At 44.5% G+C, this 26,325-nt stretch overlaps 1 protein-coding gene across 5 annotated transcripts in view; it reads left to right on the plus strand.

Moving 5' to 3' along the window:
- fam172a (family with sequence similarity 172 member A) overlaps positions 1-26,325 on the plus strand; it is a 179,018-nt gene that overhangs the window by 48,221 nt on the left and 104,472 nt on the right. For all 5 annotated transcript variants that reach the window (XM_052067457.1, XM_052067454.1, XM_052067458.1 and 2 more), the window contains exons 7-8: positions 5,842-6,060; positions 17,280-17,399. In XM_052067457.1, coding sequence (XP_051923417.1) covers positions 5,842-6,060; positions 17,280-17,399 — 339 coding nt within the window. The remainder of the gene's footprint in view (positions 1-5,841; positions 6,061-17,279; positions 17,400-26,325) is intronic.

Genomic DNA, 26,325 nt, shown 5'->3' on the forward strand with positions numbered 1-26,325 from the left:
AGAAAACAGGCAAGCCGTGATTGGCCGTTGGGAGTGGGGCCGAATAGAGCGTGTTATTTGTTTTTAAGTAACATTTTAAGGTTTGTAACATACAAATGTGTAAAGTGATGAATAAGGGGGTTGAATGTTTTCTGTCTTTGTCAAGCTAAGGTATGAAAACGTGAAAATAAACCAGAAAAAGACATTTGAAATGAGAATTTTTTGCCATTATATCTAATTAGACAATACAGCTGTTCCTAATATAGTGTATAATTATGAAAGCATATTGATTTTTCCTGCTGACCATGTATGGTTATTGTAATATCAGCTCCTTGTGTTTTCCCCTGTCAGCGTTTTTTGCGTTTTACTTATTTAAAAATTTTTTTTTGCCTTTTTGTGTAAAACTGTGAGATAATAATATTGAGTAGAGTTTAGGTGCTCTTTGACGGGCCCCCTCTGGGCATTCATGTTTATCAAGAGGATGATGGATTTTGTCCTGACAGGCTGATGACAGTCCCATCTCATATCCTCTCACATACACCCCCCCCCCCCCCCATAAGATCCACACGTCTTCTCATCGCCCCTGCGGTACAGTGAAGTACTCTGGTGCCCCTGCGTTCTTTGAGAAACATAGAAGGGTCTCGGGTTAGTGGGGTGCTGTGTTGTCATGAAAAAGGGGGCGCCGTGACTAAACGAGACAGCACTGTGCGATCTGTGTGGTATGTCAGCTAAAAAAGGAGAGGGGTGGGTGGAAATGAGAGGCATTGACTGGATGGAAGAAAAAAAGAAAAAAAAACATGTGGACAGTCAAGGTCATACAAAGCAGGGTGGCCCTGTTGCAGAGCAAAAGCTGATGAAGCACTTATTGGTTCTGAGCTTCTTTGATACTATTTAACTGTCCTGCCTATTTAAGTTAAATCGTACCCCCCCCCCCCCCACCCAAATTGTCTTTTTGTCAGTCATTGTGTCTCGTTCAGGTCTCGATCCCTCCCCTCCGCCTTCTCCTATTGGGTATGCAACGCTGAGTGACCCTTTCCCCATTGTCAGTCAAGTCTCAGCAGCGAATCAGGCCCTGCGTATTACGGAATCAAGGAAGTGAAAGCTGTTCGAGAAAAGGGAGCGCCCCTTGCCCCGATCCAAACACGACCCCCCCTCCCTTGACAAAAGTAGAATAGTGTTAGGGGCAATTTAAATGGACACATGCGTTGGGATGTATTAAAAAGCTCCCATTCTGTACCATGACCATTCTGCTAGCCTAAAAATTCACACGACCGCACCGTCCGCTGTCCTCATCCGTGACATCTATCAGCCATGCTTTGTACCTGTCAAGTGCTGCCCCCCCCCCCCACCCCTCCCTCGCCCAAAGCCCCCAGCTCACTGCATGAGAGCCCTCACATCAAAGCTGCGCTAAGCTCCGCTAGCGCAGATGAAACACCCTCTCACTCCGGCCGCCTCGCTCGCCACTCCCGCATATTAGACGCATTTCATTTCGTTTTCAGCGCCATTCGTAAAACTACGTGCTGCTGTCTTAAAAGGAAGGATGGCGGGGCATCTTTTTTTTACTCGCCTTTGTGTCGGCGGCATCAGCCACACTGAGACCCGCGTGTCTGCGCGCCCACACACACACACACACACACCCACACACAGCTAATAATTCAACAAGAGGAGAAAATAATGATGTGTGGCCATCATGGTTGTAGTGGGTGAAAAGCATCCAATTGAACCATAAAGGGAGTCCGTAAGGGTCTCCATATTGTAGTTAAAATGGCCTCCTTTTATTTATAATCCCAAACAGCATTTTGCTGTACTGTGAGGTGTGTGTTTGTGTGCGTGTGTGTGTGTGTATATGAGAATAAAGCCAGGATTCCAACCTGGTATTAGTTTTAAAAAATCCCACACTTCTTTTGGTTCATTTTAAAGACTACCAATGAGATAAGATAAGGCACGATGATGGAAAATCTCCCCGGTGATGATATAAGCCGGTTTCCGTAGCAGCGGCGGCCTTTGTTTTGCTATCTGATGCGGGACAGGCCGACAAAGGAGCGCTAAGGAGCGTCCAGTGCAGGGTGATGGAGGTCGGGGTTCCCTCCCATAGCGGGGTCGGGGTAACCCTCTTGACCGCTGCCCCCCGGGGCAGGGACTCAGTGTGGCGGTGGCATCGGGGCACCCACAGGGCATGGGAAGAGGATCAGCCTGCACACTGCTGCAGAAAAGACAAGACTGACCCAACGCCAGAGGACTGTGGGTGTGTTTTCTTTAGGACAGTGCCCGTGTGTGTTTAGCACAAAGGCAAGGCGACCCCAAACGTTTAAAAATGCGTGTGAGGGAGATTTAGTCGTATAAGAATCCGGGTGACCCGAGGTTTGCGGCGCGCATTTGTTTGAGATTCAGACGGTGACAGCGCGTCACAACACAAAGCTCAGATTTAGACACACTTTGTGTTAAGGTGGGTAAGACTTAACAGTTAGCACCAAACACAAAGGGCTGACTGACCTCACTTTAGAACAGTTTCAGAGGATTTAACTGTCACCAAACAAGGATTGAACTGTCCGCCTTCTGGGTGGGGTCGGGGGGGTGGGTGGGGTCGTGTGGAATGTGTGCCTCGTTTTATTTATTTATTTCTGTACGTTTTTATTCCCACTTACAAGCAAGTGAAAATTGCAATCATCGTAAATTTTCGCCTCACTTTTAGCCTGTGAGACAAGACGCGGCTAGCAGACCTGACCGACGTCAACGTAAACATCTCCGTGTCATTTAATCATGGTCTCGAACATGGCGGCGCCAGCCCTCCAGGCACCAACAACACGGGCTGCCTTTACAGCGATGTCCTTCCGGGTGGTTGCACAACTGAGCGGGTGAGTATTAGCTCACTTAGGTGCGGTCGTCCATCCAAAGCAAAGGCTATAGGCCGGGACCGAGTGTTGGCATTAGGCGTAAGCGACAAGCTCCTCGGCCCACTCGAGGTTAGCATCAGAATGCTGAAGGGCGGGAAGGGTTATTGATGAGTGACGACGGAGGTTGAGGGAACTGAAGGCTCACCCTGCTTGTAGGCCACTCGGGGTTAGCAAGTGAACAACGTGGAGCTGTGTGGTTGGACCGTTAACTTTTGCCCCGGGAAAACCAGGCTTAGCGAAATACGGGAACAGAGAGATGGGATGGCGTTGGATGTCTGTGCCTCTCTCAACACTGATGCGTTTGCTCCTCTGCCCTCATTTCCAAATCCAATAAATTGTTATTGTACAAGTGTCTGATCGGCTTGATTGAATTGGCAGATGATGATCGGTGATTTGGTTGTAATGTCATCGTTTGCCGATGGAGCAATGGCGTCGTCGGTCGGATGATTTCAGGGGTCGGCTGGAGTGTCGGCTTTTCCACATATTGAATGTTGTTAGAGTTGTTAGGGTTTCATTGTCGTTATTTTTTTTAACCGCCACTATATTTCCATGGTCATCAATTATTCACAAATTTTGGTTATTCGCGGGCCAGCCCGGTCCCGATCCCCTCTGAAAAGCGGTGGTCGACAGTAGGCCAAATAAATAATAATAGGTTTCCATAGACAGGATAGATTTGTCCGTCTTCTGATCAGATCGTTTTGTTTTTAACTTGCTGATTGGTGATTGGCTCCAAAATTCCGATTGTGAAAAAGCCTGCAAATTACGTTTCTGTATTCTATTAATTGAATTGGATTGTTAAAAAAAAAAAAGTGTATATGCCTCCGTGCCATGATGAATGTGACAACTTGCGCAACATTCAAGCACGAAATATTGTAAAATCTGGGCTGTCAGTGCAAATGCATGAACCCCCACGTCTGCAACACATTCCACAAAAATGCTTTTTTTTTCTTCATCACTTCCCATTATATATTTACCAAAACAAAAAAAAAAGCATTTTCAGTTAAGACCCCAAAGTAAATAACTTGTCCACATCCATGCCAAAATCATGCGAAATTGTCATGCTCGATATTTTACTCATTTGTCTCGGTCTTCGCCGTTGCCTTCTGAACTGGACATCGGCTATATTGTCGTGCTGCCACCAGTGGGCAGTGCCACCGAGCTGCTGTTGATCCAGTTCAGCTGCACGTCTCTGTCTCTCCTTCCCCCGTGCTCAAGCCGGGTCCCGTGTTTCATCTGCTCATCCATCTGTCGGCAAAGTGTGCTCGGGTGTCTTCAATGGTGTCTGTGTGAAAATGTGAAAATGTCGCTGGCCCAAACGTAATCCCCTCTAATGGATCCTGCTCTATGATCACCGCAGCCTCACTTGACTCAAAATGAATGACAACATTGATGAAAATATACCTGCGTGAAAATCACTCACTAAATCATTTGACTTATTTCCACGTTGAACCGATTTTCACCATTATACAGCCCAGTATTTCCTCAATCATTCCTGAAAGCTCAAATGAACGTGCTGCAATTTAAATCACGTCAAAATTCTAATCCACTATATAAAAAAAGCCATTCAATGAATGTGATCATGTCTTCACGAAAATCTAGTCATAGGGTCCGGTAAAAGATACACGAGTTTTGAAATGGAAGTGAGAATTTGTCTAATTTCATAATATGCATAAGTAGGAACGTGTCATTGTGCTGCTGTCAACAGACGGCAGGTGCGAAGGGAAAAGAGGGTGTGTGGCAGGTTTGACGGCGCCGGGCACAGAGGGAAACACACACACACACACATACACACAGGACACGCACACTGCATTAACACTTATTAAGGGAGAGAAGATGTGTGTGATGCCTTGAGAAGGCAGTGAGGAAGCTAAGCGATGCCACCGCTCCTAATTTCCTCTCACATCCCCCGAGAGGTATTTTTGTGTCTCCCATACTCCTCGGAATGTGTTGTTAGTGTATAAACTATGTGTGTGTGTGCGCGTGTGTGTGTGTGTGTCTGCCTGGTTGTCCAGTTGAGTCTGGTCGGGGTTGTATGTGTATTCAACAATAGCAGTTGTGTGTGCGAACGTCCAATGTGAAATAAGATCTATTTCCTGCTGTAATCTCAGAGTGCTCGGAACAATAAACACAGTTAATTAAAAATGTTAGCAAAGTTGAAGAAGTCACATAGAAAAAAAAAACAAAGAAAGAAAAGACCCCCTTTTTCCTCTTACTTAATTTTCCATTTTCGCGTTTTCATGAATGGTTTATTTGGGACACATTGTCGGGCAAAAAGTCGCACGTCGATATGTATGCGGTTGGAGCAGCGCAAAGTCTCGGGCTGCTGAGGGATGCCGGGATCGATTGAGTTTGATATTAAGTGGCATGTGGCCTTTGGAGTCACTAGGTGCCGTCTACTGACTCAAACCGCTGTTGTGGAATTCCAATTGTGCAGCTATTTCTTTCTGTGATTTGATTATAAACAGCTTGCCAAAAATGTAAGTCTGCTCTTGAATGTTTGTGTATGAGAGGAACTTTTGTTGTTCAATCTCTACATTTCCAGTGAAAAAAAATCCTTTTGAAAAAACCCTTTTATGACAATATTAAATTGTGCGAATTAATTTTTTTTGTTCTCCTGAAATAATTCCTTTTCATTTGACCATTTCTTACATTATATTTTTGTCACTCTTGACTTGGAACTTTAAAAGTAATGAAGTAATCACTTACAATTTCATTTTTATTGCATTTCCATTTTAAAGTATGTTCATTTGGCATGAAGAATCTGTTTGAATTTCCAGATGAAATGCAGATCAGTTATCTTTATGTCCTGCACATCATCATGTGACCGGGATTCATAAACTAAGACCAAAAAATAAATAAATCAATAAAAATGGACCTCAAACCAAAACTGAGTTGGTACAAAAAAAAAAAAACGATTGGTGCTCTTAAAGCTGTGAAATTAACGTAAATATTCTCCTCTCTGTTTTAGGAGGGCTATAGCGTGATCATACTCAACCCAAATGAGAACTACCTGGAGGTGGAGAAATCGTCCAAGTCCTCCACTCAGCCCCCTACGACCGAACCCTCTGACGAACCGGCCGAAAAGAAGGAGCGAAAAGATGACAAGGAGGGCAAGAAGAGGAGAGAATTTTACGAGAAGTACCGCAACCCACAGAAGGAGACGGAGACAGAGCGGATCCCCATACGGGTATGTTGTTTTTTTTTTTCTTTTCTTTCCATATAAAGAGGAACGAGGAGTGCTTGGAATGACACGGTGGCAGGAAGACGAGGTTCCGATGTGCATCCCGCACTGCGAGATGATAGCTGATGGTTTGGGGTTCGCGGAAGGAAGGTGGGGAAAATCGGCGGGGAGGAACTCCGGAAGGGACAAAGGACAGCGGGGGAGTGGGAGGTGTCCATCGGAGAAGGCAAGGGAGGAAATGTGAAGTAACTCGGGAGGAAGGAGAAAGAAGAGGCTCTTGTGTGGTCAGCCTGTGTGTGAAGAGCTTGGCCGGGCTCCAGTCGCCTCTCACTGACCAAGTGTTAACCACATGGCTACCTCCCTTCTCGCCCTCTTTTTTTTTTCTTCCCTCCCTCTTTCCCTCTCCCTATCGTCCTCTTCGTGATGATGGCAGGCTGGTCAGTCTTTGTTGACCACTGGGATTATTATCTCTCCAACACACGCACGCACCGCAAAGGCGCTGCAAAATTCTTATCGCGTGACACCGACGTGCGTCCAAACACACACCGTAACAGATGTGCCAGGCGCCCTGTGCTCCGACAAAAGAAGTTACCCTTTTAATGAATGTCTTTCCGTTGTGCGGAATAATTGAGGCCAGACTGGAGTGAAATAAAGCAATATTGTTCAAGACCGCTTTTGTTTTAACACGGCCAAAATTATGATTTGCTAGCTCATAAGGACCCAGACAACCTTGTTTTTTTTTTTTTTTTTTTTTACTCATTCAGTACCAGCCAATTGTAGACTTAAGTCTGAAAAGACATTTATAAACGTCTTTGGGAGAGAATGAGTTAATTGCTGTAATTTAGTAATTCGAATGTTATCAACACACTCTCTTGAGCTGGGGTTGCATACATGAAAAGTGCTTAAGTCATATGATGTGTATTTTCACAGCTCAAACGACAATGACGTTGGGAATCTGTGCTAGTCGAAGATAATATATCTCGGTTGCAAAAGAAAAAGAAATGGAACTGCCTTCAGCAACGCTCTCCACGCGCTCAGCATTCAATTCATTTTGGCGTTTTATTTCGATTTAGATTGATAATTCATCTAGTGAAAAAATCATTCCAGCTGTGCCAAAAATGTTAAATGACGGTGACTTTTTGTTGTGAAATCCAACAATAGAAAAGTGATTTTGCCTGTCATGTGTGAAGTAAGTAGACAGAATACACTTTCACACCAAAGACAATTAGAGAGGGGTGACTGGACCTCTCGAACCTTTCAGCTCTAAACTTTGATAAGATCCCAAATCGCGACTGGCTTTTCACTTTTGACAGATTGTATGTGTGTGCAATCTACTAAGATCGCCATCTTTTAGTGAGTCGCCAAATACCGAGTCTTACATTGCATATTCTCTCACTCCAGCAGATTGCCTATGCTGCTCGAGTCCACAGGTGTAAAAGAGGCTTTTGCACCTTTGCTAGCTCTGATGGAGCTGTGGCGAATTTGACAGAATTTGTGTGTTTGAAGGGATAGGATGGGAATAATAAATTATGAATAGATAAATATAATAATAAATCCATATCCATCCATATCGAGAGGAGCCAGATGAGGTGGCTTGGGCATCTCATTCGGATGCCTCCTGAGCGCCTCCCCGGTGAAGTGTTCCGGTCATGCCCCACCGGGAGGAGACCCCGAGGAAGACCCAGGACACGCTGGAGAGACTATGTCACCCAGCTTGCCTGGGAACGACTCGGGATCCCCGGGGAGAGCTGGACGAAGTAGCTAGGGAGAGGGAAGTCTGGGCTTCCCTGCTAAAGCTGTTGCCCCCGCGACCCGGCCCCGGATAAGCGGTAGATGATGGATGGATGGATGGATGGATGGATGGATGGAATAATAAATAAATAAAGAACCCCAAATATTGTGGATGCCTTCCTAAAAAGCCATGTTGTGTTTGATTGAACTCATCGTGAGTGCGTGGCATTTGGATGTACGTGCCCGCCCCGCATAACACTGCGTTTAAAGCTTGAGGTGACACAAACGCTAAACTGCTCTTGGAGAGGCCAGCGCCAATTGTCGCGGTGCGCTGAAGTACAAAACTGCAAAAAAACGCAATTTAAAAGGAGCTTGGTCGATATTGCATGACTCCTTCTTGTGACTGGCAGTCAGCCGCTCGATCATTCTGAAGCTGTAAAACGACATCGCTGAATAGATGCTATGTCAGGATAAATATTTGTTTCAGTAGTCTGAGAAATCTTTACACCATTTGGAAAAGTTCTCCCCGTTGGCTCTTATTTTGCCTGCAACGCTGACACCGCTCTGTGTGCCGGTTGACACCTGCCATTCAAAAATGTAAAGACTCAAAGTCAGATATCACCGTTCACCGTATGATTAACCCCATCGCATTTACTAATTTCGGCATTGATTTTCAAGTAGATGATGCACGGCAATCAATGATTCAAAAGATCAACAGGAGTTTTCGATTTTCTGGCCAACCGTACCTGTCCCCAAATGCGGGGATTGCAGGACTCGAGATCTATCTGGCGAACGGACTGAGCAGGTTGGCGACCCTTGAATTTTGACCTTTGACCCCAAAGTCAGCAAGATGCGAGTTTGTTTGACCTTGCCTCTTTCAAACACACGCCCCTCCTGCACCGCTTCGCTCGCCACCGCTCTGCCTCAGTCCGCCCTGGAGTCAGCTGTCACACGTATGCAGTTACACACACGCGCGCACACGCACACACACACACACACACACACACACACACACACACACACACACACACTCATCAAAACTATTTTCCCTCCTTCAATCTTTTGTCTGCCCGTGTGTGCGTGTGTGTGTGTGTGTGTGCCTCCTCTTTTACCTCTGCTAGTCAGGGTGGGTGGTGGATCAAATCAAACCTCTTTAGCCGCCCTTTTTTTCATCTTTTTGAACAGAACCCACTCGAGGCACGTGCATTCACACGCATACAAACCTTTTTGTTCCCCGCACCTCGCACTCTTAACTCCCGCTGAGCTCCAAGACCACCTGCACACAGCCATTCAACGGCGCACTCACTCAGATATAAACGCCTCCTCTCCTTAGTGGGTACATTTCAGCATGGGGGGGGGGGACAAAAAAAATGCTTCTCTCTTTTGCATGGGATGTATAAAAGTACGATCAGAAAATGGCAAAAATGGATTCCCCTTTTTTTAACTTTCAATGAGCCACTCGCGCTGCTGATAAAGACGAGTGATTCATATGCTTCCTTACACCCATTAATACGTTTTTTACCCCTTTTAAGATTCCTACTCTTTCGTCTTAGGCCCATAGTTTGCAACTCCTCAACCTTATCTAATCCCTCTTCTCTCCTCCTGAGTCAGATCACACACACTAGCAGCCCATGTTTAGCGGGGGGATGTTTGCTGGAGTAAGGAGGGATGGGAGGATATAGAAAGTGGGATGCCGATGAGGAGTGTGAGGGGCGGGGTGGGGGAGGGGGGGGCGCTTTCTTCGCACTGTGCCATATAGAAGTTTGGGAGTTCACTTTACTCTGAATTTTAGCAGTAATCCAGTTAGCTATTTTCTGTCAGCCAAGCGGAGGAATGGCAGGAACAAAAGGCACATTCATGGTCTTAAGAAGCTTCCAAAGAGTTCACCCAAGGCTGGCTGGCTGGGATTAGGCCAACAGGCCCTGGAAAAGTAGAAGGGGTTGAAAAAGAGCAAAGGGGAACCCCCCCCACCCCCCAGCTCCCCCTAAAAAAAACAGCTTCATCTATCTTTAAACACAATTTGTCGATTTAAAAATAAAATACAAGAAAAATGTCAAAATAAATGAAAGAAAACATTTCCCCTGCAATTTGTTGTAATTATCTTTCTTAGCATCACGCATTTTAAGAGACAATTCGATAACAACATTTCAAGGCAGTTTGAGGCAGGCCCATGTTCTTTTTTTCCCCTCTCCTATATTTGCCATCAGTGCTGCTTCAAGATAATCGAGACTGGAGGAACATCAAACGTAGGAATTTTTTCAATTATACATCAGGCATAATCTGACTATATTCCCGGCAAATTATGGATTCCTGTGACTTTTCTCTGAAATGTCTTGGTTGAATTCAATGATGCTCAACATTTCTCAGCCCTCCTTTCCCGTACTAATAATGTGTGGGATACCCTTTCGGTTACACAGACCGACTTCCGGAGGTATTTCCCTCCTTTGAAATACCCGCCAATGCCCACACAGATGCAGGTTAGACCGATGTCCTGTTCCTTGTTTGGCGTCTTCACGATTCGCTTCACAATTCCCTCGTACATTCACGAAAAGATGCCAACGCGTTGGTAATTGCGTTCCGCATGATGTGACACCCCATCGCCACCCCCTCTGCAGGACATCTTCGAATTAAAAAAAAAAAAAATCGGAATAATGTTTTAATCCTCGTCTCTTTCATGACCGTACACCAATCCTTTGCCCCAAAGTAATTATACAGACAGGATTTGTTTGACCTTCGACCGGTGATCATGCCAAGAGGTACGGCTCAGCACACCCAAGGACAGGTAGGGACTTGATTAACCTCTGGAAACGGTCAAAAGAAAGGTCAACGGCCAAGGCTGGAGGGCAGCTCGCCCCCTCGCTAGAAGGAACAAATTGGCTGGATGCCATCCCGTGTAGCCGCTGTGTGTTTTTCTGCGATTATCGAGTCACAGCTTTGACCTTTGTTAGTCTGCATCAGGCTTAGTGGCGGCCGCGGTGTTGTGAGGGAGCGCCTTTTTTATTTTTTTTTTTGGTCCGCTTTAATTATCCACTGTTTGAGCTCTTTTCGGTTTGTACAAAACCCCATCTCAAGCCACTTTTCTACCAAGCGGGTCATTCAGTTCACTTTTCCTCGGTACAATTTGTAACAGTCAAGCCCGATCCGGCGTCTGTTTCGCACTGCGACATCAACTACGCGTACAGTAGGCATCATATCTCCTCACCCAAGGGACGACAGTGCATTCCCGCGTCATCTCCCCCAAGAATTTAGGATGCTGCCTTTTAATGAGGCCGTACTAGATCAGGGTTTCTGAACCGGCCTCACCCCGGGACCCGCTTTTTCCCCAATCGCCAAATCCCGACCCACTTTTAATACAGGTAAAACAAAGCAAATGTCTTTTTCCCCTTCGGCTGTGGCAGTACCCTTCAGAACTTTTGCTGTTGGGATTGTGAAAAATGGCTACTTTACTGAGTGAAGACAAATGAAACTGCTTGGTGGAAACGAGGCTTAAGTATTTGTGTTCGTACCTGTGTGTGTGTCTGTGTGTGCGTGCGTGTGTTCGCTCAAGGCAGAAACTGTGTAGCTGGTCTCACTTCCCTGCTCCCAATCTTCTAGTTAGGTCAACCATCAAACAAATCCATCCTGGCCTCCCTGGCTGCCCCCCCACCCACTGAGCTCTCTCTGTCTCTACGCTTACTCCTGTTGTGGATACAGGCTGACCTGGAAAAGAAAAAGGAAAAAAACACACACACACACATCGCACACCGCACACCTCAGGGTCATCCTGGAACAAACACCGCCATGTCTGCCTGCCCTCTCTCCTTTGCCTGATGTCAATTAATGGCTCGCGGTAATTTCACCCGACAACCCGAGCGGCGGCGCGAGGCTCACCGAGATGTCACGGCGATGACCTTTCTGGCCAACAGCCCCTCTTTTCTAATAAAGAATCTCACAAACCCACAGCAACTTCCTTTGTACTTTGTTAATGAGTTATTGATTGGAAACAATGTCCTGGCAAATATTGTCAGAGCACAATGACCCCGTCAAGGTCATGTTGTTTTATTGTATAGGCCGTGCTCGCTAATCTGCTCGTGACCTGACATGTGCGTTATAGTTTTTACCCTTCCTTCACCTTCTCACCCCTTTCACTTACTCTTCCTCCTCTTATACTGCGTACAGCATCGTCTATACACGGCGTCAGATATAGAATAGTAGCGCACCTACCCTTGCATACAGTTTTCTCTTTTCTTATTAGTCTGCCACATTTCCCGCCTCCCCTCACACATCATTATATTCCCAGTTCGCCACAGCTACTATACCTGTTAATTACCCACAATGCCGCCATCATTTTCATATCTCTACTGCTAATTTGCCTCGCACCTTCCTTTCTTCCTCTCTCGCGGAGCCACCGGCTCCCAGACAGCTTCTAGCCATCCTCTCGCAATAGTGTCTTCCTTCAAGTTAAAGAAGTAAACAAAAGTGAGACTCGGGGGGAAAAAAGTAAAACAGACTAGCAGTGCCACGCAGTTTTGAGATGGCGTCCAGTTATTTTCCTTTTTTGGCATGGCGTCAGCGTGCACGTGGACGCGCACGCCCGCTTACAAAGTCCGGCAACTGATAACCTCTTTGCTCTTGGCAAAAAACGCAATTAACGACTTTACTGATGTCATGTTTAATCATCGGGCGAAATGAACGTAATCATGTACTCATTCCTTGCGCTGATCAGGACATATTAAAACATTTGAGGCCCGGTGCTTCTGGTAGATTTTCTCCGTAGGTGGCCTAATGGAGGAAACGTGCGGAAACTTGGACGGCCAGTTCGTTCCATCCTGGGAGGTTGTCCTATATTTATTTACTTTGCTTGTGCGTACCCTACGGCCATGTTGCAATCAGTTCTGCGATGTTCCCGTTCCATTTGCATGATCCGCAGATGTATTCATTCATTCATCTTCCGAGCCGCTCGATCCTCACAAGGGTCGCGGGGGGTGCTGGAGCCGATCCCAGCTGTCTCCGGGCAGTAGGCGAGGGACACCCTGAATCGGTTGCCAGCCAATCGCAGGGCACACAGAAACAAACAACCATTCGCACTCACACTCACACCTAGGGACAATTTAGAGCGTCCAATCAGCCTGCCACGCATGTTTTTGGAATGTGGGAGGAAACCGGAGCACCCGGAGAAAACCCACACAGGCCCGGGGAGAACATGCAAACTCCACACAGGGAGGCCGGAGCTGGAATCGAACCCGGTACCTCTGCACTGTGAAGCCGACGTGCTAACCACTGGACTACCGGGCCGCCTCCGCAGATGTAGTCAGTGTGAAAAACAGTTCTCAAGATTAAAACTGAACAATGTGTATCCTTAATCGTTAAAGTCAGATCTTCAACTTATTTGTACTTCATTAGCTTACCGTGTGCGGGGTCAGGAGTGCCAAATCAGAATCAAATCCAGTCTCATTCTGATACTGTCCTGTCTGAACGGATAATGTGTCAAATCATTGCACTAAAATGGGAGACGAATGGATTTTAGCTTTAACTGTTCGAACTTGGCCATCACTGGTGAATATTCTTTTGAGCAAGATAAAGTCTTGGCTCACTAAAGTCGAATCCAACTTGCGTTTCTCGCCACGATGAGCAACGGTGGAAATGTGATGACTGCATGAGCGCCGAAAATGGTGAGATCACACTATGCCGATTGCATTTGCATATCAACTTGGATAAATATGTGTGCGACTTGTGATTTGACAGCAGTACTTACTGTACGCAAAAATTTCGTGTGGATAGCCCCACCCGCCACATACGTACAAGTAACTGCCCATCCATTGAAAATGAGGGCAATTCAGGTTTGATATTCTGGTATCGTTTGCAACAGAAAAACAGATGAACCACACTGAACTGAACTAAATCGAACAGTACTACCCGGTACAATATTGTGTTTAGCATTTTGAATTGCTAGCGTAGCTCTATCCGCAAAACTTGGCCAAAGCGCCAATCCAGTACATTGCATGACATCTATATGTATATTGCGCGTCGTCCCGCACGCGGTCTGTCCTTCCGTCTGTCCCTTTTCAAAACCTAACTACTTCACCGCGCCGCTGCGCGCCGCCACTGCCCGCCGCCACTGCACCGCTCAGGCAGTGGCTCACTACGATCGCGCGGGCATCTTAGCGAAAAAATGTTGTCTACCCACAAGCATTGCAATGAAATTGTTAGTTATTTAGTAGAGCTAAACATCTCTTTATTTTCGCGATAAGCAATGAAGATGAACAAAAAGTTGAACCAAGGGGCGGCGAACCAGCTAGTTTTTCATATTTTATTGTTAGCATGCTTTTAGCGAGGACAATTCTGTTTCCTGACACCGCTGGCTCCCGCCGCAAACTTTCTGAGTGCACCAAATTTGGCCAACTCTGATCCTCTGCATTCACTCCGGTCCTCAAGGCTTTAGCTTTAGATGTGTTCCTCGCCAGATGAACCTTTAGTCCGGTTTGGTTTTGATGACAGAAGAGGAGGAGGTGGACAGAGTAGCACGGAGGTCTGACGTGCTTGTTTATCAGAGAGTGTTGTGTGTTGTTGTTAGGCTCATCGTTTCCTGTGTTGGTTAGGCACCGGGTTTGTGTTGGTATCGGGGCTGTTATTCCAGTGGTAGACCTTGGTCTCTCTCTTCCCTCTCTTTTGTCACTGCTTCTCATCTACAAGGAATAAACGTTCCGGAACCAAATTACCTTTGGAGATAAGTGTGAGTGTGTGAGCACATCTGCATTAGACTTTGCCTTCACGTGTTGCTGGGTCAGGTTGTTATTGGCTAAAAACCGGAAAGAGTCCAGTCGCTGAAAGGTCACATAATGTGTGAGAAAACACACGAGACAGACCCATCCAGTTTTGTTTGGAAGCTGCCTGATCTTTGAAACACAAACTGAAATGTGCATATTCGACAATCAAATGATTGCTCTGTTGGTTCGCTGGCGGTTTTTGTCGACACGTCATGATGAAAATATTGTTTACATTGATACATTTGGCGATATGTTGATTTCATAGTCATCAGTCAAACTACCAGCAACAGATACTGTGTTTGCAGACAATTTTATCTGCATCATTTTGTGGATTTGTAACAGTATTGGAGACCTCAACACGGGCCGCAAGCTGCTTCTTGGATTTAATTTAAATTACCGGGACCTGATTGTTTCGTCAAACAGCTTCTGTTTCAAAAATTTGAAAGAATTCATGAAAAACAAGTGAAGGATTTTAGGTTGACTATGTTGGCGGGATTTAGTACTTAGGTCTTAGTTTGTGCGGTTGTACCTAATGCCTTGGCCAGTGAGTTTAGAACTGCTCTTGTTAACTTTGAAAATGTGTACCGAGTTTTCTTTATCTCTTTTTTTTTTTTTTTTTTATGTCATAGCCGTTCATGTTAGTTCGGCAGAGTGCCCGTTGTGGAGACTATCCCGGGAAGAGAATTGTATTTTATATCATCTGAGGGGACAGTATGGATTACTCTGCACTCTGTAAACACACAAACAGCACACTTCACTGTCCCTCGACAGTCATGGCTGAAGGATACTGGCAACAGGTGTGCAGTTGGGACACTTTTCTGACAGTCCTGGCACACGCGCAAGCCCACACAAATTTTAACTTATTTGTGTGTGCATATGCGAGTTAGTGACAGGAGGCCGGTCTCGCAGGACGGTGCGCTCCACTGCAGCTAATTAACCCCGGGAAATAATTGCAATATGCAAATGTTGTTTAGATAATTCACTCTACGCTGCCATGCCAGGTAGTCGTCAGTCACTCTGTTGTGCGCCGCTGAGGGCGAAGGCAGAAAATATGTGTTACACGTGAAGGCGGGGCATTCCACTTGCTATTATGAAGCTTTCATATCATTTATGTACAGTATAAATAAATAAATACGGGAACAATGACTGCATCTTTGAAAGTGAAGGTGTCTCGCGCGGGAATTTGCCAAATAACAGTAGCGGCTGGTGTCAGGCACAATTACAAGAGGGGGTGGGGAAGACTAAGAAGGAGCAGAATCTCGAAGAGAAGGAAGGAGTTAATGAAACGGGCCTCTGTGATGAAGGGCGACATGGCGGAGGGGAAAGCGGCGAGGCTTCAAAAGACTTTGATGTCACAGCCTTTCAGACAGACATCTCTGTCTCTGCCTGCAACCCTGCCCGAGCCACCAACACTCACACACACACACACACACACACACACTGACACTCATAGTTCTGATGGCAGGAGGGCAAGCTGGAGCAGTCATTGCCCGCTCTTGCATCACACCCTGCAAGTCGAGGCGGGTGCTGACACGATAGCCCCCCTCATGCTAATCTAGTGGCAAACACAAACACACTGACAGGTTAATTCACCTCCGGACAAACACACACACACACACACACAAAAAAGCATCTAATATTCGTACAAAGTTTTGCATACTTGAAAAAAGACCTTTTTCCTCATAGAGAAATTAATGGGCTTTTGTGATGCAGTGTCATTAGTAGGGCGCGGCACGGTGGTGGATTGGTTAGCACTACCGCCTCACAGTGCAGAGGTGCAGGGTTGGATTCCGGTTCCGGCCTTCCTGTGTTGAGTTGACATAACTTGCGAATCAAATGGATCATTTTGCATTGAAAAGCAAAACAGCACGCTTACGTCACATACATGCAGGAAGTCGGAAGCGAAGCTCTTTGATTGATGGCGTGAGAAGATGGCAAAATTGTGGGAGTGTTTCAGATTGAAACGCAAGGTGAGCATGGCGTGTGATCGTTGTTGGGGGCTGTAGGAGTGCCGGGTCATGCATTAGTTCCAGTGTGTTGCTGTGATTTAGGGTTACGCGCGCTTGCTTTTTGTGTGTTGCGCAGGAACTTGTTTATTTTTATTGCCAGGCAGACAGATTGATAGGAAATCAAAGTCTCAAATCAATGTCACAAGTTCATTAATGGATGCCCTTTTCACTCGTCTCCTTTTACTATTGTTCCTTGCAGCTCCGGAAAAGTGTTGACATCTCTTTTTAATTAAACATGCCAACTTGGTGACAATGTCTGTGGTGGCCATAATAGGGCCAAGGTAAAATATCTGCAGTCATTCTTCGGGGTATGCTATTACGCGTCTGATGATTCATGTTTCATTTTCATATGTACTTTCCATGTATGTGCTGTCCTTTTGTTTTTCTTCTGACCTTCCCCAAGTGGCTTCCCGTGTGGTCGCCACTGGCGTATAGATAGGCCATTGATTGAGCAACCGGTTACAAATTAAGATTTAAACGTTACCTCTCTGAGCTTATTGAGTTTTACATTTAGGGCATTTGCAATATGCAAGACTTATTGATTGACTAAAGAGTGCCTCTTTCTAGATATCTCCTCAGGCTACCACCGCTTTTCTATTTCTCTTTTGTTTCCTTTTACTGTCGCGTAACATTTCGATTGTTGTTGGGCTCATGTGACTCTATGCAAGTTTGTAAGACAAGTTGAAAGATGTGTCTTTTCCGACAGCCCGGAACTGAAAGGTCTGTTTGTGTTTTTCAGGAAAACGGTTCCTCTGAGGAACACGTGCTGTATGTGTGGGATCACTTTGTGGCCAAAGCTGCAGCCAAGCATGTCTTCATTGTGGCCCACAGCTATGGTGGGCTGTCTTTTGTCGAGCTGGTCAGTATTTTATTTTACTTTTTTGATCCTCCTTCATATTATTAATCTCCCGCTAAAAGTGCAATACATGCTTTTGACCCAAAACAATCACCTTTGCAAAAGCATGGCAGGATCATGATCACATTTTAGCGCACACATCTGCTGTAGTTGAAGGATGGAGTTCAGTGGCAGAACTCGAATCATAGGGAAAAAAAATACATTAACCCTATTAAAAAAAAAATCAAATTAAATCGGGACAGTACGAGTATAATATAACCTTAATAGCGGTACCAACTCCAGACACCTGAGGGAGTCACGTAGTAGAGTACTTGTTCAATTAGCAATTTGTTTTGTCCTGTCCTTGGGCTCCATTCAACCACGAGATAAAGAATTGACTTCGTCCAATAAATTCTGTCAGGATGACTGTTACTGACATGCTGATTCCTCAGGCTCGAGAGTTGGTATGTTGAAAGACGTTGAGGGTGAAAGGGATATCGTCATTTAACATGGCCGACATGTTTCACAAGTCAGCTGTGAGAGGCTCCGTCTCTTGCTATGACCTGAACAGGATAAAAAGCAAACTGGATGGATGGCTTACTTATGATTTTGTCATTCTTCTTTCTTGATGGTCGTCACTTTCTCCTGTGTTTTAAATTATTATTCTAAACTCAGCAAATGCACCTGGAGGTGGAATAATGTGCTGGATTTTTATACCATTCTTGGTCTACTCTCTGGTCTATGTTAGCAAAGGGGTAACAAAATGCTGTAATGATAGTACACATTTCTCAACGTCTTTCATGATATTTAATGAAATGAACTGGTGTTTTGGGATAAGTGAGCTATAACGTTCTCACGCCAAAACGAATCGTTTCTAAAACGTAGGAATTGTTATCAACAAGATCAAAGGCTAGCAGTGATTCCGTGGCACTGATATAAGATCATAAACGTCGGTAATCAGATCGTTTTTCATGTGATGTCACTGCAGATCATAATCGAAAGGGGCAGAGTTTCATTGTATGTGGGGAATGCTACAGGATGCTATGTGATGAATTTAGCAATGAATTAATTTCTTCAGCTTTTGCCTTTCTCACTTTTTAAACCTAATCACTTAATAGATATAAAAAGTACACACAGACATATTCATTTTTTTCCCTTAATAACAAACAGACGGAAGTTCTTGAATAACAACAACCATTTCATTAACAGTTCCATATCTTAAAAAATAGGAAGCTAAGCTAACTAGCTGTTTTTGTGGTTCGCACAATTGCCTTTGTGTGATCAATGACTGTGTTTCGGTGACTCGACTGCTTCCAGTTCCTTGTAAGCAAGGATTGACCCCGCACTTCGCTCCCTTTATTGATGACATTTCTCAAGTCTTTTCTTGGCACGCCGCTAGGCTACAACCAGAATACGTCTAGCGGGGGACTGAAGGCGGTCACTTGTCCCACTGGTATTTTCAGAAAGATTTTATTCCTTATTTTACTTCCCCTATTGTTTCTTCCGAGTATTTTTGTCATTTTAATTAGGATGCTAAATATTCATGCAGTGTTTTGTCCGCGACGGCATCCCAATCTCTCAGGTTTTTCGACTGTGTAACGACGAATCGCCGCTCTTCCGATTTGAACCCTTCTTTCCTTGTGTTTCCCCTCACTCAGCATCTCGGATCACGCCGGACTCTTTTAAGGAATGTCCTTGACAAACGAGAACCCTGTTAAATCACGTACATGTAGGACAGTGCATGTGCGTATAAAAAGACATCGCATACAGAATCATGCGGCATGCTGATGCTAACATGAAGACAAAGTGCTGAAAGATATCCTTTGTTCATTTTAAGTGACAGTGTTGGTAAATGCCACCGCCAGGTTTCCCTCGAGGCCTTCTGTTGTCTGCTATTGTTACGATTCCTTTGCACCTTCCAACCTGAAACTAATTGGGAACGTATATACAAAGTCGCAGCTCTCGCGAGCTCTTTGACATTTTAGCCAAATGCGCTCAAGCCCTGCTATGCAGAAAGATCACAAGCACAAATACATAAGATTTTGAGAAAATAATATTTCAATTCGACATTAGTGCCCCACTAACACACATGCACACACATACACTATCTACTTAATTGAGGAGAAATTGGTCCCGCGGGATGGGATGGAAAGTGTGTGTGTGTGTATGTGTGTGTGTGTGTGTGTGTGCGTGCAGAGCCTTGCGGGATGAACTGTTCGACACATGAGAAGACCCAGAGAAAACAAGCTGTCTACGGGTTAATTACTGCTCCCCTTTGCAGTTAATAAATACATTTCTGATCAAGCCTATCAAAAGGGCCCGCTGTTAATTTCTCCCGCTCGCTCGCCATGCTCTGGAGCATGTTAACCCCTGTGTGGCGCGCTCGAGTGTTTCATTGCAATTTGATTTCGTTTTCAAAACACTGCGTACGGACTAATTATAGATACATCAAAGAGGAGCTAACTGCATTTGACTGTGAGTGCAGGCAAGAGAAGCTACAGGGCGAAAGGCTGCATGCTCTTTCTGCCTCACCCCCACTGTTTTTTTTTTTCCTCACCCTTGCACACATCCCATCTAACCATTTCAGTTAACTGTTGCAGCTCTCCCGTTCTCCTTTTTGACTCCTCTGTGGCACGTTTAAAGAAGATGCCGCGACAGAGAACAAGCTCTCATGTACATTTAGGGTAAAATCTCAGAGAAGCTAGCTTTTTTTTTTTTTTTTTGGCCAACCAAATTCCATAAAATACGAAAACAATGCAAAATTTACTCAGATTTGGACTTACTCAGTCTACAATCGGGTGTTGTTGAACATGACGCAGGGCGTTTCAATGCGACAACAATAAACACAAATCCACTTTATTAATGAGTTGTTTTTTCAACAATTTGAATGACTTTTTAGACTTAGCACTCCGGTTAGCCATCAAGTATGACACTCTGACAGGCACTTGCATTTGTTGACAAATCAGTTTTAAAGGCTTTAGTGACTCATTAGGGAGCCGCTCGCTGCATACTGTGCAACGCGAACTTGATGCGTGGGAACCACCAGGCGCGATAAATCCATATTTCAAGCAGGTCTCATGGTATTGTCTGTGAAATGCGGTTATTTTCCTCATGGGCATAGGCTCCTGTGTTGAGAACTTTTCCCATTTCCAAATAAGTCTGGGTTTTTTTTTTACTCATTTTGCTAACTTCTAGATTTAATATTGGCATTCCACGACTGAGACAGTTAGCATCTTGACATGTATCAAGAGTCAGTCAGAGATGGATGTCACTTTTCAAAGTAAAATGTTTTTCAGCCTCAGATAACAAAGTCACCGGAAATTGTGTATAGGTTTTTTTTTTTCTTTCTTTCTTTTCCCTTCATCTGTGCTTCGCGCCGTGGCCTGGTCCAAAGTGGCCAGCGGACCTCTATGGGGTTCACTGGAATGGAAAATCAGTGGATGATTTCAGAAAGTCTTGTAACACAAAATTATTTTAATTTTAGATAGATAGACATATAGCTAGATAGCTTGCTCATTTGATAGATAGATGGATAGATGGATGGGTGGATGGGTGGATGGGTGGATGGATGGATGGATGGATGGATGGATGGATGGATGGATGGATGGATGGATAGATAGATAGATAGATAGATAGATAGATAGATAGATAGATAGATAGATAGATAGATAGATAGATAGATAGATAGATAGATAGATAGCCAGCTAAATAGCTAGCTAGCTGGCTATTTAGCTGGCTAGCTACATAGATAGATTGATTGATTGATTGTGATCTCGCGAGCAGTACCACAGAAACCGAGGAGTCCGCCATCTGTACCTTGTCTTTTCATTGCCAGGAGTGGTCTTGAACGTGGAAGTGTTGGTGGCGGCGCTCGTGTTCCGGAAGAGTCGTCTGTCCCGCTCGATCCTATGTGCTCCCAAAGTGAAAAAAGAGCAGTCTTATTGGAAAGGATTCGCTATCCTTATATAAGCTCTTGTATAAGAAGGCATCTGTGTCGTTGCACACAAGTGTGTGGGTGCCAACGAGCCAGCTGCTGCGACAGCCCCTTCAAGTATAGAAATGAGCAGAAACTCATATATTTCGGACAAACTGGCCAAATGTGTCTGCGACACTTTCTTTGGAGGTCCATCCGTTTTTATATTTATTAATTCCCACTTGACGCCTTGTGTAGAAAGTGAAGTGTCGATGTTTAAGTGTCCGTTTTCCGCCCCAGAGGAGGGGAAGACATGAGCTAAACAGTTTCTATTGTATTCATTTATTGATTAGGATTTTTTTTTTAATGTTTAGGATCACCTTCAACATCTTAATTTCCTTTCGTAATTAATAAAGTGCGTCTGTGTATTTACCTAATCAGGACATCAGAAATTAATTGAGTCATGGAAGACAAAAAGCCTCCCATGAGTGGAAATGCAAATTAAGTAACATCAATCTCTCAACAAAATCCAGATTAATGAATTTGAAATGGGAATTTCCAGGAAACACTCAATAAATATTAAAATAAGACTTTTTTTCCTGGATGTCTTTTTTAACAAAAGTTACCCCATTTCCAACCTGCTTCCTGTGTTTTTGCCCACCGAGCCGAAGCACATCCTTGCACGAAGATCACTTCTCAATGCACAGACATGAAACTGATGGATGTTTTTTTTTTGTTTGTTTTGTTTTTACATGACAAAGATGCCAGTCAAACTGTAAATAAATTTATTCCTCACATTTTATTCCCTTAAATGTGCCAAATGAACGACAACAGTTTCCAAATGCTTATGAACCGAATTGCAATGTTTTCCCCTGTTGCTTAAAATGGCAGTTTAGTTTCCAATGTTTAAAGGCGGCTGTTGTTGTAACATAAACTGACAACACATGTTCTACTTTTGCATTTAATTTTTTCTTCTCCTGCCGCTCAGAAAAATATGATTTTTGTGACCATTTTTGATGACTACACATTTAATATATTGGTAAAGCTGGCTCATAAAATGGATAGTTGAAAGGTTCGAATTAGATTATGAAAACATTTCAATTCCGTTGGAAAAATGAGAAAAGACTGCCAAACAGAAAATCTCTTCATTTAATGTTTATATGCAACCACCCTCGAAACTCTAGAGTGCTATCATGTCTATTGCTTCAGGAGGGGCTAAAGAGATGTCTTGTTCCTTCTTTTCCATTTTTTTCCTTTTTTTTAAATCTCAAGGTTTTCCATAGCTCGCGGGCTTGCAAGCGGTGCGGCATTGTGCCGTTTCCTGTGAATGCGTCCGTCCGCGTAGGCTGTTGTGGGTGTGTGTCTGTCTTGTTCCGCGAGTGGCTGTACGGCGAGTCTGCGGGCTTTACGTGAGCCCGTACGTGCGTATTGATGTGCATTTATACGCATGTGCACATGTGTTGCCTGTGTCAGTCGGAGCCCTCGGAGAAGCCCGCGTCATCCTCAAGAGAAACAGCTTGGTGGTTAGCAGCTATCAGAGCCACGTTAGGGGAGGAAAAGAGGAGGAGAGGGTGAGAGGCGATGATAAATGACGGGGGCACACTAGCAGAAATTAGTGGAGCCATATGCAAAGCTGTGGCGTTTTGTTTGATGTGAAACAAAAGGACCACCATGACAAAAGTGCCTGCCGGCCCTCGCAGCGGGACGGCAACCCTCAGGACAGACACCATCAGCACTGAGAAAAGTGTGTGTGTGTGCGTGTGTGTCGCTACGTTCCTGCCTGCCTGTGAATGTGTTAATGCATGCGTATCATGCGTGGCACTTCTTTGCAGTCCTGTCTATATTATGTATATTATCCCCTCTGTTTTTTTTGTGCGTCGCTCATAATGACATACACGCCGAGCCCTTTTGTACGCCGCGAAAAAGACACGGTTTCTTCCTCGCCGACGCCACAGCGTATTTGCTCTATTAAACCGAGTGAAATATAGACGTCTAATTTCCTCGCGAATGAATAGGCATCTTGGAGAGCGGCTCTCCTCTTAACATAAGGATGTAAATTGAACTGTTTAAATGTCACGGCTCGCAAGCTGATTTGATTTGAATTGATTTGCTTGTTTCGGGAGAAAAGACCTCCCTTGCCAAACCTGAGCGGCGCCGGCTGCCACGGATAGACCAAGGTCTTTCTTTTTACCTCAACAACACATTGTAGGGCTTCTGAATTCTTCTATCTGCTGTGATTATGTACAAATGGCCTTCATTTGCCATCCATTTCAAAGCTGTAGCGCTGCATTGTGACTGGAGGCAGATGACGCAGACCAAATTACAGCGGGTTTGCCGCTTGAAAAGGATACTCTCACAATAGGCTTTGTGAAGTATTCCCTTCAATACAACGCCATTATGCTCACCTTTGTTGGTGTTTCGCTCTCTGTTTTGGGAGCTTCCTTGGTTTCTAGATTACATTTGTAGTGCGGAGTGGCGGGAGGGGGTGGGGGGGGGGGGTTGGACTCATTTGCGAGTCTTTCAATATCGCCGTGAATTGCGTGTTGTGTCTTTTGTGTTGGATTTTTTTCTGGAGCCTATTTCGTTGCATGTTTTATGTGCATATGTGTTTACAAGAAAATCAAGGTTAATTAAAGTACGGAGGAGGTAAGGATGAATGCAAAAGTGTTTTAGCTGACGCGTGTCACGGCGTGCGGGCCCATTCATGCTTGGTCATGTTGCTCGTGTGTCGTGCTTTCTGATGTTGTCCATATTCGGATAGTTTGAGCCACTAAATCACTTTTATGACGTTCCTTTGTTTTCTGGTTGAACACAGTTCTTCAAATAGTGGCTGAAAGCATTTATTGACTCAAATGCAGAGAGTGGCAGGCATTTTTCAAAACATTTTTTTAAATACCCTAGAGAACGCTGCGCACGAGAACGAAGAAGAAGAGTAGGAGTCATAAAACCCAATTAATTTCCGATGGATATGTTCCAGATCCGCTTCCTTTTTTTAAAAGTTTCTTCAGCTCCTGCCCCCACTCTCCCGCTTGCACAGGTCTTTAAACGACACGCAAAGTGTGCTTACCTCAAACTGTTTAATTGTCGGACAGCTACAACAAAAAGAGAATTCAACCTTGCGTATTTGAACTCGGGATGTTCAATCAAACCATATAATTGATCTTATGAAAGTCTGCTCGTAGAGCACGAACATATAACGTGAAATTTGATTATGGGATTGAACGTACTTGTTCCGGTAATCGGTATACGGTATAAGGCGCACTGTCGGCTTTTGAGAAAATGTTTTTAGGTGTGCCTGATTAGTGTGAAAATTAAAATTACGTCGATTTTTCTAGTAGAGTGATGCCTTGACTTGCATATAACCACAGTCACCTTTTTCAAGAACACATTTGAAATCCGACCATTAGATGGGTAGCAACTCCATTTAACTCACCTCACCTCATAACGAGCACTCGTTTTGGCCTGATAACGAACAATTTTTCAAAAAAGTGTCTTTGAGTTGTTTACTGTCCTCACAGTTCAAATTTATTGTCAACCTAAACACAAAACAAAGAGAATGACTACACATGCATTTAGAGCAACCACTTACAGTAACTTTGCTGCTAGCTTAATGCTAACCGAGAATACCAAAGACCATGCTGTGTGATAGCCCTTCGAGCAATGGATATTTGAGCATAAGTGGTGCAGCAACACATGTAGACAAAAAATAGAACAAGGGTCAGGTACTGTATATATTCGTTAACCTACACTGAAGGAAAAAAAAGTGCGTTGCATTTACTCAATTTCATTTTGTCAAGTGCAGCTTATTGAGCAGTTGTTTACGTCTTCTTCCTGAACGATTTGTGACGATGACGACTGTCCAGAAATGCACTGCGAGTTCACAATCGATTCCGGTCGTACTCTGCAGAAGTCGACATGTGAGAAGTCATCCACAAACATCCGTGTTGTTTTACATTGCGATTTCGCGGTCTTCATTTTAATTGACGTTGTTTTATAAAATCGGGAACTTTTGATGCCCGTGTAGCATCCAACTTTATGACTTAGGTTCATTTCCTAGAGGCAGAAACGGAGCCTCTGCTCTTTTCCGTAACCCAGCAATGGTCAATCCGCCTCAGGAATCACTTCCATGTATTGTTTCCATTGTCTCTGCCCTCGAGTTGTTGTTTTTCTATACGTCTCCAACTTCTCGGACGGCGCTTTTCATCTTAGTTATTGTGTCTGCGTTGCCACAAGTTCAATTCATTCCCACAGAGATCCGAAAGTGTTCTGAATCATAACGGGAAATCCTTGGCACCGCCATTATGAATTGAATATACGTAATGTGTTTTATTGTTGAGCAAAAGTGTCATTTGTTTGAGCATCTTGGCTCTCTGATCAAGCACTCTTCTTAGTTTTCTTTTTTTTTTTTTTGTCAAAACGCAGCGTCGTTACCACGGCGATGTAATAGCAACTCATCTCCCGACAAGTATGATTCGAGGGGTCCATTCATAAGCCCCTCCCTCGTCGTCTTATTTCTCTCGGTGGACAAGAGGAAGAGAAATAGCAATCTCGAGACTTGAAGGATTGTTCTCGAACGCTCCAATCCACGCTAAACCTAACTTTTGTGTGTGTGTGTGTGTGTGTGTCTTAAGGGATTCATCATTACATATTTACTGGCTGAGGCTGATCTTGCTGTAAGGTCCTAGCCTCGTCCCATTGATCTAGTGCGCATGTTCACTCCCGAGGTTACGGGACGTGCTCCCATTTGCATAAGGCCCTGGGCAAGGTTCTTTCCACCATTGATTAGCCTGTCCATGAGTGCCTCGTGCCTTCTCACATTGATCACTTTTAGTTTTAGTTTTTGTTTTTTTTTTTCCTGGAGACAGTGCTACCCAGAGTTCAGCCACAGCTTTGGTTCAGCAGAGGAGGAAGAGGACTGATAAAAGAATGTCATGTCAAAGTGAAAAGATGGATTTTTTTTTTTTTTTCATAGCATATCCCGACAATGGACTGTGTATTCGGCACCTATAATACTTTGCTTTGGTTGTTCCGGGGTAA

This window comes from Hippocampus zosterae, chromosome 6 (assembly GCF_025434085.1).
Source record: "Hippocampus zosterae strain Florida chromosome 6, ASM2543408v3, whole genome shotgun sequence".
Lineage (NCBI taxonomy): Eukaryota > Metazoa > Chordata > Actinopteri > Syngnathiformes > Syngnathidae > Hippocampus > Hippocampus zosterae.